The 15,086-nt window shown below is 38.6% G+C and overlaps 1 protein-coding gene across 10 annotated transcripts in view; it reads right to left on the bottom strand.

Moving 5' to 3' along the window:
- IFT25 (intraflagellar transport 25) overlaps nt 1–15,086 on the bottom strand; it is a 46,980-nt gene that overhangs the window by 10,721 nt on the left and 21,173 nt on the right. For 6 of the 10 annotated variants that reach the window (XR_010410938.1, XM_064589111.1, XM_064589112.1 and 3 more), the window contains 3 exons: nt 14,104–14,210; nt 12,428–12,496; nt 9,325–9,368 (listed from right to left, as the gene is read on the bottom strand). Coding sequence is in view for 9 of the 10 variants with exons in the window: in XM_064589111.1 (XP_064445181.1) it covers nt 9,325–9,368; nt 12,428–12,496; nt 14,104–14,210 (220 nt within the window). In the remaining variant the exon portion in view is untranslated. Of the gene's footprint in view, nt 1–1,585; nt 7,574–9,324; nt 9,369–12,427; nt 12,497–14,103; nt 14,211–15,086 lie in introns of those variants that run through there. The other 4 variants (XM_064589113.1, XM_064589116.1, XM_054512859.2 and 1 more) reach the window with 3 other exon arrangements.

Below are 15,086 nucleotides of genomic sequence, written 5' to 3'. Positions count from 1 at the left end.
CCTGGGATCATGACCTGAGCCAAAGGCAGACGCTTAACGACTGAGCCACCCAGGTGCCCCCATTAGCTTTTTTTTTTTTTTAAGATTTATTAATTTATTTTCAGGAGGGGGGCAGAGGGAGAGAATCTTCAAGCGGACTTCCTGCCGAGCGTGGAGCCCAACGAGGGGCTCCATCCCACGACCCTGAGATCACAACCTGAAGGAAACCAAGAGTTGGACGCTCAACTGCCTGAGCCACCCAGGCGCCCCTGAAGCCTCTCTTTGATTAACTTTCTCCCCTTGCCTTATCCTGCTTCCTGAGAGCACTCACTCAATAAATCACTCCTACAGGAGTCCCTGTTTCAGGCTGTTTCTAGAGAAAATGACCTAACGCAGTCCCCTTCTGGGTCTTTTCTGATCACTCTTTAATGGGGCTTATTTTTTGCTAGAACAGAGTGTAGAAGGATGAGGAGGAGTAAGCTGGGGCAATCTGCAACTTTCATTTAGATTAGCTGTCTTAAATACCCTCTTATTAAGTTTATTACCTCCTTTGCAATGGGGCTCCTAGAAATCCCCTTCAGTCACACTCTGTTTCAACTGCCTTCTCACCACCTGTTATGCACTGAATTCATATATTGTAGCTCTAACCCCCAATGTGACTGTGTTTGGAGACAGGGCTTGGAGGTGGTAATTAAGGTTAGATGAGGTCAGGGGCACCTAGAGGGCTCAGTTGTTAGGCGTCTGCCTTCGGCTCAGGTCATGATCCCGGGGTCCTGGGATCGAGCCCTGCATCGGGTCCCTGCTCAGCGGGAAGCCTGCTTCTCCCTCCCCCGCTCCTCCTGCTGTGTTCCCTCTCTCGCTGTGTCTCTCTCTGTCAAATAAATAAATAAAATCTTTAAAAAAAAGATTAGATGAGGTCAGGCTAGGGCACTGATACTAGAGGATCAGTGTCCTTTTAAGTAAAGACACTTTACTTAAAGTGGCTCAGTCAGTTAATTGTCTGACTTCGGCTCTGGTGGTGATCCCAGGGTGCTGGGATTGAACCCTATGTTGGGCTCTCTGCTCAGTGGGGAGCCTGCTTCTCCCTCTCTGCCCCTTTCCCCCCGCTTGTGCGCTTGCTCGTGCTCCCTCTGTCAAATAAATAAATAAAATCTTAAAAAAAGAAAAAGAAAAAGAAAAAGAAAAAAGAAAGACAAGACACCAGAGAGGGGCACCTGGGTCGCTCAATTAAGTGCCTGACTTCAGCTCAGGTCATGATCTTGGGGTCCTGGGATCGAGCCTTGGGTCAGGCTCCCTGTTCGGTGGGAAGTCTGCTTGTCCTTCTCCCTCTGCTCCCCACCCCCGCTGGCACTCTCTCTTTCAAATAAATAAAATACTAAAAAAAAAAAGAGAGAGACCCCCCCAGAGAGTTCTCTCTCCTGCTCTGTACAAAGAAGAGGTCATGTGAGCACATAGGGAGATGGTGCTCATCTCCAAACCAGGAAGAGAGGTCTCACCCGACCAACTACACTGGCACCCTGATCTTGGCCTTTCAGTCTCCAGAACTGTGAGAAAATAAATGTCTGCTGTTCAGGCGCCCTAGCCTGTGTTATTTTTTTACAGCAGCCTGAGCTGTTTCTAAGGCACCCTCCTTCACCACGCTTCCTGCAGCAGTCTCCTCTGGTGTATCTTGCCTGTCTCTCCCCTGCCATTCTGAGTTGGTAACCTCAGCCCTCTGGGGACATTCCCTGTCCTCTGAAGCCACCTGCAGGCTGAGAGGGCTTCAGTCTAATAAGAGATTGTTGAAGCAGCCTTTCGTGTCTGACACGTTCAAGAAAACCTCTAGTTCGGGGACAGCATAGCAGTTCTCAGCTTCCTTTCCACCAAGATCCTGTTGTCACAGGACTTAGTGAAAATCCTTTCCAGTTAGAGCTTGTAACTACTTCCATGAAGATGGAATTCTTTTTTCTTTCTTTTTATAATTCTTTTGTTGTGAATAATGAGTTTTGAGAAAGGGGGTGGAGCAAAAATCCCTTTACTCCACCATCTTTTTTTTTTTTAATTTTTTTTTTATTTATTCATTTGAGACACAGAGATACAGAGAGAGAGAGAGAGAGAGAGAGAAAGCATGAGCAGGGAGAGAGGCAGAGGGAGAGGAAGAAGCAGGCTCCTCGCTGAGCCAGGAGCCCTATGTGGGGCTCGATCCCAGGACCCTGGGATCATGATCTGAGCCGAAGGCAGACGCTTAACCATCTGAGCCACCCAGGCGCCCTGTACTCCACCATCTTTAACCAGAAGTATCCATCCTATATTTATATATGATTTATATCCCTTTATAAAGTATGATATTTGATGTCTGTATATATGCTTTCTAATGTATGGATGCATAGTCGTTTCCAGTTTCCTGTCCTGTAAGAAGCATTGCTATCAATCTTTGCTCATTTGTCATTTATCTGATTATTTCATTAGAATATAATCCTAGAAATGGAATTTGTGTCAAAAGCTATGTGCGTGTTTAACTTTGCATACTGCCACATGTTATTTTTTAGAAGGTTTGCTATCAGCTACAAAGGGCTGTTGGGACATCATCTAAAAGTGAAGCCCCCAAAGGATGTCCTCCATGGAGGGGCATTCCTGAGACAGGGCTCATAACAGCAATGCTTTTTAAAAAGTCTGTATAAATGAGTGAGAGACACAAGAATTTTCATTTGTGTAATATTTCTTTGCCCTGTTTCAGTACAGGGTTAAAATGTCATTAGATTTTTACTTTTTAAAAAAGCAAAAACTTGGGGTGCCTGAGTGGCTCAGTTGGTTAAGCATCTGCCTTCAGCTCAGGTCATGATCTCGGGGTCCTGTCGGGCTCCCTGCTTCTCCCACTCCCTCTGCCCTTACCCCTCCCACTTGTGCTCTCTCTCAAAATCTTTAAAAAAATAAAAAAAGAAACCAAAAAAGTAAAAATCTGATACAAGGCACTGTGGTAGGCACTGGCCCACAGTAAGTGATCCAAAAATGTATATTTTATTAGCTAGCTTTATTAAAAACTCCTCAAGGATGTTATAGTGTAAAGAGATAGAGAACAATGCAAGTAAATGAACAATGTTCATTTATTCAGTCAACACATTTTAATTGAAAATCTACTATGTGCCAGACACTGTTCTCAGGCCTGAGGATACAGTCAGAAGCAAAAGAAACAAATGTTCCCTGCCCTTGTGGAATTTACATTCTAGTGAGGGAAAGAGACAATAAACACAATATATATGATAAAGAAGAAAAAAATATGTGTTAGTAATAAGCAGGGCCATCCCTAAAAGGTTGTGGGAGCTGAGGGTGATTCAGTCAATTGAGCCCCTACCCAAGATATTCACACTTGAAAGGAGACTGCACTGCCCTCATCTTTCACAGCATGCTTGGGATATGATTAAAGGGAAAAAAATCTCAGCTGAATTTTAGCGGTAGTGTGAAAAGAGAAGTAAGATGCCAGAAGCCCTGAAGCACAGGACCCAGGGTGGCTAGTTCCAGAACAAAGGAGAAAAACAATGTGGGGAAGGAAGACTGAATGTGTTTATGTTGCAATGTTGTATGTGGGTGGGGAATGGCCAGGGTGAAGAGACACTGTAATTTTGGATACCTGAGGCCAGGGAAGGCCTCACTGAGATTTGGCGTAAGGATCTGAAGTACATGAGGAAGCTAGCTGTACAGATACGTAAGGAAAGAGCCCTCCAGGCAGAGGAGGCAAACTCAAAGGTCTCAATCCCAGAGCACACACAGCACAATGGGAGTCAGGAGTCAGTGGGTAGGTGGAGATAAATCCAAATGAGGGATGAAGGGGGATCAAGGAAGCCAACTGGGAACAAATGAGACTTTAAAAAGATGATGGGTTCAGCAGTGAAGAAAAAAGAAAAAAGATAAAGCCACATATTATTATACCTATTGCTTGAAATTTGGAGAGGTTTTTATAAGGTGAAATGAATTTTTAAAGTCCAGGAAAGCGAAGGTTAAAGACTGCTGTTTTTAAGTAGCATAAAGTGGTATTACAAGCACTACACTGATAACTTGTTCTCTGCATCCACAGAAGACAGACACAGAGAAAAAAAGGCTTAGAGATAATTTACTAGGCCTGTGCCAAAGAGATCAATCAGACAACCCCTGGAGATCCCTTCCAGCAATCTGCGAGCCTTAACACTGTTTCTTACACAAAGAATCATTGACATTTCAGTTTAGGAAGTTGGCCAAAAGAAAATCCTTAGCATTTCATTTTATTGAACATGAACACAATTGCTCTAAGTCACCTTCCTTCTCAAAAGCCTTAAATGGCTCCAGTGTTAAGGGAAAATATTTGAAAGCATTAAAAGCTCTCTATGATCTGACTGTAATGTATGGTTTTAGTCTTATTCTTTGCCCTAGTCAGACTTAAATATTCATCACTCTGCAAATGTGTTTGATGACAGAGTACTCCTCTTCACATCTTCGATCACACCAACATTGCTCTTGAAATACCTTACTCTCCTCCATGTATCTAAAACCTATCTTTCTAAGAGTAAATTTGTGCAACAAATCTTGGTAAGTGGTTTATCAGGAAGTATTAAGAATCTTAAAACTGTTCCTAACTTTGACCAATTCCCTTCCGGGAATCTCCTCTAAGGAAATCATTTGAGGGGCAGGCAAAGATTTTTGCACAAAGATACCCTCAGTAGCAGTACTGATTTTTATTTTTCTATTATAAAGACTGTCAAGCATACACAGAGAGGTGGGTGCAGTAAAGTTCCATATATCCACCACCCAGATCTAATCATTTATTGCCATATTTGTTTCAACTAACACCTTTTCCCTTAAAAAACCCGCTTAAATGTTTTAAAGCAAATCCCAGATATCAGGGCATTTTACCCCTATATACTTTGATATGCATCTCTGAAAAATACAAGCATTTTCTTACCTAAGCTTAATGTCAGTAACACAGCTAGCAAAATGAACAGTAATCAATCCATAAGCATATTTCCCCAAATCTTTAAAATGTCTGATTTTCAGTTGTTTTGTCAAATCAGCATCCAAATAACATCCCCACATGGCATGTGGCTATTGGGGCTCTTGATGTCTTTCTGAATCTAGAGTGGACACCTTCCTTGATTAATTACCATTTTTCATGCCACTGACTTGTTGAAGAAACCAGGTCACTTGTTCTGTAGGATAAGCTATATTCTAGATTTGTCTGTGAATCAGTTGGGATAAGCCATGTCATAGTCCAAATTTCATTGGCTTAAAACAATGAAGCTTCGTTTTTTTTTCTGTATGTCCATCTCACATTTAGAGTTCTGCTCCCTGCTATCGTCAGGCTCACTTCCAGACCTAGACTGGTGAAGTAGTTACTGTGCAGAACATCATTGCTGGTCATCGTGACAGAGAAAGAAAAGAGCTTTGAAGGACCTCATGCAGGCCTAGCTACCACTTTCCCCTCATCCCATTGCCCACAGTTGGTCACATGGCCCTACCCAAACAAAGAAGGCCAGAAAGTCTATCTCACCATGTGCAGGAAGGGCACAGTTCTGGGCATTTCGGTGAGCTACAAAATGGCTACTAGTCTATTTGCTGCCCTGTGGTGTCATTTTACTTGTTTTTCCATCCCTGTATTTCCCGAAAAATGGAAGTTAACTCTAGAACTTGATTCAATTCAGGCTCAGTAACTTTGGCAAAAGGACTTCAGAGGTTGGCCTGTGTGCTTCCTATTGCATCACATCAGGAGCATAGAGTGTTTAATTGTAGTAGGTTATAGCAGCAACGGCCACTGTCTCCCTGGCCTCCCATCATATATATGGAAATATGAAAACAATGAGAGAGAGGCAGAGACTGAGAGAGATTGATTTTAAGAAATTGGCTCATATGATTACGAAGTCTGGCAAGTCCAAAATCTGTAGGGTTGGCTGACAGGCTGGAGAGATTGTTGTATAAGTCTGAGCACTGTCTACTGGCAGAATTCCTTCTTGTCCAGGAAAGGCCAATCTTTGTTCTATTAAGGTCTTCAACTGATGGGATGGAGGGCCATCGGCTTTACTCAAAGTCTACCAATTTAAATGCTAATCTCCTCCCAAAAATACCCCACACATAAACATTCAGAATGTTTGAACAAACATCTGGGCATTGTGGCCCAGTCTATGTAACAGATAAAATTAACTATCACAAACATACTTCACTAAGATTATGTTATGGGTTGAACTATGTCTCCAAAAAGACATGTTGAAGTCTTAATCTTTGGTACCTGTGAATGAGACCTTACTTGAAAATATGATTGTTACAGTATGATGAAGCCATACTGGAGTAGGGTAGGCCCTAATTCAATATGACTGATATCCTCATAAGAAGAGGAAGAGATACACAGAAACAGATATGCACAGAGGGAAGATGATGTGAAGACACACAGAGAGAATGCCATATGAAGGCAGAGGCAGACATGAGCTATGGTGCCACAAGCCAAGGAATGCCAAGGACGGCCAGCAACTCCAGAATCTAAGAGAAAGCCATGGAACAGATTCTACCTCAGAACCTCCAGTAGGAACAAACCCTGTCAATACCTCAATTTCTGACTTCTAGCCTCTAAAACTGTGAGACAATAAATTTCTATTGTTTTAAGGCACCAAGTTTATAGTACATTATTATGACAGCCCCAAGAAACTAATATGAACCATACAGACAAAATACTATGTTCTAATGCCACTGTTTCCTGTGTGTTTATTTTATCAACTTGTGATAAAGTTAGGTTCGTGCATTTCTGTTTGTTTTCAATATTCTGGACTTTTTTTGTTTTAATTTTTGGCTATATTAGTTACTTATGTTTTCAAAAGTCAAGCTATATAAAGTATATTCAGAAAAGTTTTATTTTCCTTCAATCTGTCCTATCCTGTTCCCTACCTCCCCAACATATACAAAAAAAATCAATTAATATTAATAATGATTCTCTGTGGGAAGTCAGATTATGTTTTTTTTCCTAATTCTTCTCTGAGATTTTCAAATCAAGGCAAAACTTAAATTAAAAGAAAAAAATAAAATTTTTTGGACAAGGCCCAGCTCAAGTTCCATGGCCTCCATGAAACCTTCCCATAAGTCCTTTCTCTTTTCTGAACTCACACATTTACTGTCTATATTGCTCACTTAGCCCTTTTCATCAATCAATAAATTAAAAAATTAATGCACTGAAGCTAAAAAAATTAATGCACTGAGATGTGAAGGGCACCTTGGAGATGCTGTGAGGACACAATTTTTAACAGTTAAGTTTTCATATATAGTCATTTCCTTCATTAAGTTGTACACTGAAGTGAGAGCTTTCTTATAGTCTACATGGTGGCCATCACTCCTGACTAACGAACCAAACTCCTTTGCACAAAATGTTGAAGAGAAATTAAAAACTGAAACAGATTAATACAAATCCCTTTAATAAGGCACATCAAGGACAACTTCATGTTTCAATAAATATATTGTTAAAAAACCATGCAAGAGTATTTTGTTATAATTACTAAGAAAGATTTGAGACTGCTAGTCCCTCTGCAGAAACACTATGCACAGATGCAAAATGATCAAAGGCTGATATAATAATGAATCTCAAATAAGTGGCGTGGCCATCTCGGGTCTGCAAAGGAAAAATCAATATGGAAGCTTTTAGCAATTCTAGTTAATTTGTTAAACAGCAGTTAGCAGAAGAAAGGGTTTGATGCAAAAATGATATCCTAAATATACAATAATATATAAGATATAATATTCAGAAGAGAAGACAGCTGCATATAACAGTACTGCTGCTCTGAAGTATCATCAGGCAAATATCAGCATTGGTTTGATGAAAAATAGCAGGTGGAACTAAAAATTGCAACTTTACATTTCTGATTAATTTTTTACAAGTGTCTTTCTAAAGTATTTTTCATGTTAGGAGACTTCCTTTGTTTGATGATTTCTCTGACTATACTACCCTGAAACATTATTATACTTTTACATTTATATAATTTCTCTGGAAAGCAATTTGGCAATATACATAAGCAGCTATAAATATGTCTAAACTGATGGACCCAGTAATTCCATTCCTTGAAATTTAATCTTAGAGAGTAATTTAAAAGGTGAAGATCATGGTAGTGAGAACATGCATAAGATGTCCCCTGTAGTATTACTTATAATGACAGAGGGAGGAGAAGTGAAATTAGTGAACATTTGCCTATCTTCATACATTTCATTTTAAAATTATAATTATGAAGTTGTAATATAATATTGTTTAAAAAGATACAAAATTCTTCATTTTTACTATTAAACTAGGTGATGCACATTGACAACTAGAAGAAAATAAGTGTAATAAAAGCTCTTGTGGCAGGGTAATAAAATCATGGGTGACTTCCAGCTGCCCACTCCCCCTTATTATTTTCCAAATGTTCTATAATGTTGGAACGCTCCTTGATTCACAGTGAGTCCTGAAACAAAATACTTAGCAGAGGCTTACTAATCATAATCCATTAATAAAGATGGAGAAAAACAGGCAGATAAAATTCAGTCTAATTAATCATTTTTCTGGCCCCCACTGGCCTCTCCAGTCATTGGGCATATTTGGGTGGTGGGGAAGATAATTAATAGCATTCAAAAACTTCCTACAGAATCTTTTGAAGCATGGATTTCATGGCAGTGCCCAGTAAGTTGTGAAGAAGGAAACTTAAATGGACAAGGTTCCTCTTTAAGCCTCATTTAGAAAAACCTTAATGAAACAAACACTACCACCTTAAAAAAAAAAAAAAAAAGCCCACACATTCAGTTGTTTCACTTTTTTGTGTTTGTCTAAAACCAGGGCCTGATAAACTAGCAGGAACAGAGAAACTCCTGATGAGGCAGCAGCTTCCTCATCAACGGCCATTCATTCCACTTGACAAGCAAAGCCCAATGGAATGTTGTCGAAAAATGCTGGTTCTCTTTCCACCTCATCTCTCTTTGGCTTATTTGTTGCTGATCCTATGCTCCAGTTCCCCTTATGTGAATCTCCCTTGTCCTTTCATGCTTAAATTAACATCCGATTCTGGCATCTCAACCTTTTTTGATTCCTATTCTAAAAGGCCTACAGAATCAAATGAATGAAAGCAAAGCAAGTATATGTTCAAAATAAATGAACAAAATAAAGACAAGTAAGTGAATTGCTTTATCCTTGCTGTTATTCTATGACAGATAAATGCCTTTATGCATGCTTTATTAGATTATAATATTATTGAGGATAACCTCTGTTTGTTGATTAGGTATAGAACCTATAACATATCACAGGAATATTAACTTTATGACTACGGAGATACATATAAAATGCAAATACGTTGTGCTGACTAAAGATAATGTTTATCTCTACAAAGTATGTCAACTTACCCTAATTTCTTCATTTTGAAGCTGCCCCTCTGTGTGGACTAGATCTAAAACACAAATTTAACAGAAATGAGTTAGGGTTCAAAATACATGAGGACAGCTACTGAAATTTATGCTCAGCAAAACATGATGTCTGGTAAACTATAGGTAGATTAGACTTACCAGGGTCTGAGGTTAAAATTCAATATCAAAATAGGAATATTTGATGTAAAAGGCATGAAAGATAAACTGTGAGCTCCAAAACATCTCTAGCAAGTATAAACAAAAGGAAATGTAAATCAGGGTAAAGGAATATAAAGTAAGGAATTGATAAAATGTGGAAATCCCTCTTAAGGATCAAGCCACGAACAGTTATTACAGGCCTGAAAGGAGCCATCTTATTACCACTCTCATGGGTAATGACTACAGCTCTGTTTCTCACGCGGACTTTTTACCGTGATGTTGAATTATGCTGCCTGTGAATTGATCTTTTTTGTTATCCAACTTTAGAAAGCCTTTACTTATATAATTTTAAAACAGATTAACTTAGTTGGTCACGAGTTAATCATATCAAACATTCTTTTAGAAACATGAAATATTTGATTGATATAATAATAAATACTGACATTATTTAGAAATTAATTTTATTTGTATTAGAATAGTGAGTGCACATAATTTTTAAAGGCACATACTACAAAAAGGGTAGTCTCTGGGAAGTAAGATGGTGCATGACTTTCTGTTTCCTAACCTCTCTCTGAGGTAATGAATGGTAATCCCCTGCTTGATCCTTTCTTTCACCTTCAGTCCTGCTCCTGAGAGGCAAATATTTTCAACTCCTTCAGCTTTTTTTCCCCTAGAATTGTAACATGTTTATATTCCTTTTCTCGATTTATCAATGTTTTACTGACTTTATATTATGGTAGGAGAAAATTAGGTCTCTTAGATCAATATCCTCTTCCTCCTCCTACAACTTTTCCCTCTTGCCATCCTCTCAATTTTGAAATCAATACTTGACAGTTACATTATTGCCTATGTAAATGTTATTTACTGCTGAAATAAGTATCGAATTATGATCCCATTTTCTTTCTTATACAACTCCTCCTCTACCAGGAGTTAATAATAACCTCTTCTTTCATTGCTTAGTTTTTTAATTATGAAAAATTGGAAAATTTCACATCAAAGAAGACACAACATAATTTCTGTATATACCCATCATCTTGATTTTATCATTACTAACATTTCACTATACTTGATTTATGGAATCTTTTTTGCTAAAGTATTTTATTTTTTAAAAGTTTTTATTTATTTATTTGAGAGAGAGAGAGCGCACGCGCGAGAGAGCCCGAGCAGTGGGGGGAGGAGCAGAGGGAGAGGGAGAAGCAAACTCCCTGCTAAGTAGGGAGCCTGACACAGGGTTCGATCCCAGGACTCTGGGATCATGACCTGAGCCGAAGGCAGATGTTTAACCGACTGACCCACCCAGGTGCCCCTTGTTAAAGTATTCTAAAGAAAATCTAAGACAACATGACATTTCACCTCCAAAAATTTGATTAGCCATCTCTCAATAATAAGGATATTTTCTTACATAACCATAATACTATTATCATACCAATATTAAAAAATGCTTTAATATCATATAATACCTAGTCCACATTCAAATTCCCAATTGTCCCCAAAATGTCTTTTTATAGTTGGTTTATTCAAATCAGAATTAAGTCTCCTTTAATATTGAACTGCTTTCTCTCCCCAACACACATTTTTTTCCCATGTCACTGACTTATTGAAGAGACCAGGTCAGTTTTCCTGTAGAATGTCCCACATTTTGTTATCTTGCCTCTTCATGGTTTCATTACGTTTATTCCTCTATCCTCTGTTTCCTTATACTGGAATTAGAGCTAAAGGCTTGATTATATTCAGGGTTTGAGGCATTCATGAAATGTCTGGTGATCTTTGGCTATCTTTTGTTACTTATAAATAAATCATTTTAAAACTGTGTTCATGAACCAGGCTCACTGACTAGGACTTCAATAGAGTGACCAAGAATGAGCTAGCCTTTGTCAGTATCCATAGATCTTTTTTCTGGAGCCATTTGGTTTCTCCAAAAATATTTAGTCTCCTGGCTGGGGCTATATTCTTGATTACGGTCATAAACAGTAGAGCACAGAGGAGTTCTCACCATTCAATAAGTAGGCTTCCACTTAAATCCCGTTTTCAACTCCACATCTCACTTACTTTCTCTACTATGTCTGGTCTCCCTGAGTTCTGACCTCAACATTCAGTGTCCCTCGTTATCCCTTGCAGGTGGTTTGTGGGAGGAAGGAGGAGTCATATAGCTTTGTGGGACAGGAGAACTTACTCTAGGGTCAAACACTCTGTATATAGATGTTCAACTAATCACCCTTGTTTTCTGGTCCATGTCTCACTGGAACTTTCCATGGTGCCTTCTGCCTTCAAATTCTAGACCTTCCTGGGGTTTTGTTGGGCAAACTGGCTTGCTTTACAATGATATTCTCCTTGGAGGGCACTTAGGTTATAACCTACTCCATTCAGTTACATTAGTTACTTCTCTTCCATCTGTGTCCTCTCTTCCATAATATAGATTAACCCCTCACATCCTCTTTGGTCTTCTGTTTTCTGTTTGTTTTTAGTTTTTGTCCTTGTAGGTTTATGCCTCCTTCTATTCCTTTATTATTATTTCAGGGTATTTTGGGAAGGAAAGGAAATAGACACATGAAAGCAACATGTTGTGTTTAACTAGAGGCAATTCTACTGATGATATTTAAATAGTACCATTAGGAAAGAAGGAAAGACAAGAAACTAGTATTTATTGTCTACCATATAATATGGTAGATACTATGTTCACAAAAACCTTAAATGGTAGGTTACTGTCCCCATTTTTCAGATAAGGATACTGAAACTCAGAAAAATTAAGTCTTAACATGCTAACATTACATAACCAGCAAGTGAAGAAACAGTCTTGTGTTGAAACCTAGGTTTTTCTAGGCTCTAAATAGAGTCACAGGAGTCATCTTTTTTTCACCAAAATGCAGCCCAATTGGAAATATAGAATCAGGGACAATTCTCTACTCTCTCATGCCCAGAACAATGCTGGTGAAAAAGCACATACCTCTTTCAATCCATGGCTCAAAATCAATTGGCTCTTTAGATGTGCTCTTTTCAATCCTCAAGGTCCTCACTGACATTGTAAGTAAACAAAATAAATAAAGTGTTAATTACCTACCTGATTTTATGTTGCTGTCCCTATATTCCTTTTTTTTCTCTGTCTGAAAGTGTCAAGCACTGGTGGGACTGTACAAAGTACTGGGATCAGAAATACAGGTTCTGAAAATCATTCACATACTGTTTTTCTGTAGGGCCCTATGGTAAAATACAGTCTTGTGTCACTGTAATCTTATAAATGTTGGCAAAGCACATAATACAAAGTAGAGTCTTTTTGAATTTGGTATCATCCAGAGTTTTTTGTGTACTGGTAATAGTAATAATAATAATAATAATAATAATAATAATAATACTGTTAGTGATCTTGATCTTGGTCATAAACCCTTATGAAGAAACTACTGTGAGTCAGGCATATTTACTCATTCACTCTTGACTATAATCTTATAAGAAAAAGTATTACTGATCCACTTTACTGATGAGGAAACAGGCTTCGAGAAATCAGCACCTTAGAAAAGTCAGGCAAAGTGTTCAATGATACAGAGGTAGTAAGGGCCAGAAGTGGAATTCAAACTTTAGGTGGGTCTGACTCCAGAGCCTCTACAATTAATGACAGTAGAGAGACTTAACCAGAATGCACGCATCTTCTTTCTGCATTGTTTTCTCTCCATTACCCCTAACCCAGATCCTGCTATCGCAGAACCATTCTTCTCTGTTCTGTGTCCTGCGGGGAGGACCCCTTTGGATTGCACCATGGCTTCTGGTCGGATTTGGCCAATGGGAGGCACTGGGAGGAAACTGGAGGGCAGTGGCGAAATGAGATCACGTTGTTTTTTCTCCACGCCCTTCCTGCTTCTGTGCCCTGTCTTTGACAGTGGTTGGGTCCCTTCATGATTACAGCTGCTGCCGGGCAGCACAGACTCTAGCTCTCACTAGGCTCTGGTAACACAATTTCCATCCCTTATCCCAGGGGTGGTAATGGCTCATTGCTGTGGCTAGTTTCAGGGCGTTCTCACCATCCCTGGTTTGTTCCCTTACCCAGACCATAACTTTGTAAGTAATCCCATCAATAAAGCCTTTTCATTTGAACCATCTGGGATGTATTCTTTCCTGCCATGATTTTATCTGAAATACTTTATCCTTAAATAAACACAAGACAGGATTAGAATGATGTTCCAAAGAGAGAGTCCCCTCCTAAATCCCTCAGAAAATGCCATTATTAATAGAAGAATAAAAATTATCCAATGCAAATAATCAAAGTTATCAGATTTTCAGAAAGAATTTGACAGAGAACCCCAAGCCAAATTAATCTGGAATAAAGATGTTGAAGAACCTAGTGTTCTGGCAAGCTGGCTTCTTATGTTCATAATAGGGTTTTTTGCCAAAGATTTTCACATAGTAAATTGCATGGAAATTATTATGCGCTTTGGAAGGGTTTCAAATTTGCAATTTTAGAGAAGCTAACTGTGCTCAAGGCAGTTAACCCATATTCCCCACTTTCCCACCCCAGCCATAAAACTGGGTTCCATGCTGCAAAGAAAAGTTAGTGTTTTGCCAAAGTTTACATGTGCCCTCTGCCTATGGGAAAATTAAAAGATGATGAATATTAATGTATTATTTGCTTACCAAAGTAACTTTGGATTACAAGCCTTTCAATCCTTACATGTTTGTGAAAACAAATAATGAACTCTTGGGGAAACATTCCTGTTGTGGTCCAAAATGTTTCTGGATTCCTATGGTTAATTTTAAAGAAAAAGAAAAAAGAAGTAAATATTAAATATTTAATATAATAAATAAAAATTATTAAATATTAAATAAAAATATTTAATCACAAAATTCTAGTGGGTAAGAATTTTAAATAAATGACCCTGGATTCTTGAAATCCCTTTCTATCTCTTCCTTCTGCCTCTAGTCTCTCCCCAATTTTAATAATTCTTCTTTACTACTAGCAGATACATTTTTTTAAAAACAAAGAAACAGAATTGATGTCATTCTTGTCTAAAAGCCTCCAGTGGCCCCTTAGTGCCTATAAATCTGCCTGTGTAGTACGGCATTTTACGACCCTGTATGATCTGGTCCCATTATTAAAGTACACTGTCTCCCATCATGGTACCCTCTCCTGTTACTGTAGTCACTTTGGGCCAATTAAGATTCTACAAACACGTCATTACAGGCACATGTTTCTGTGCCTTACTTAGTTCATGAGGTTCTCTTGACCCAAATCCTTTCTTCCCTTACGAGTTTATTCGCTCTTTGGTCCCATCTCTCAACCCTAACAAGTCAGAATCACTTCCTCAGCCCTCCTTTGCACTTAGCATCCATTTTTGCATTGGTACTTATCTCCTGTGCTTTTATGGCTTCTGCTAGATGCTGAGTTCTCTGAGTCCAACCACTTTCTCTTAATTATCTTTATACCCCAGCAACTATCACAATGGCTGACCCATAGTAGATGCACAGTAGATGCGTGTTGAAAAAAAACATGCATTCAATTTTATGTCATATATATAATCAAATATATATGTAATATATATAGTACTGTCCATAGAAATAACCATTTCTCTTTTAACTATACAAGTTCCTTCTTTCTTTTTTGGATGTAAGATTTTACC

This window comes from Mirounga angustirostris, unplaced genomic scaffold, assembly GCF_029215605.1.
Source record: "Mirounga angustirostris isolate CCGP_5_RB_7025 unplaced genomic scaffold, mMirAng1.0.hap1 SCAF_4, whole genome shotgun sequence".
NCBI lineage: Eukaryota > Metazoa > Chordata > Mammalia > Carnivora > Phocidae > Mirounga > Mirounga angustirostris.
This window is presented reverse-complemented; position numbering and strand designations above follow the sequence as displayed.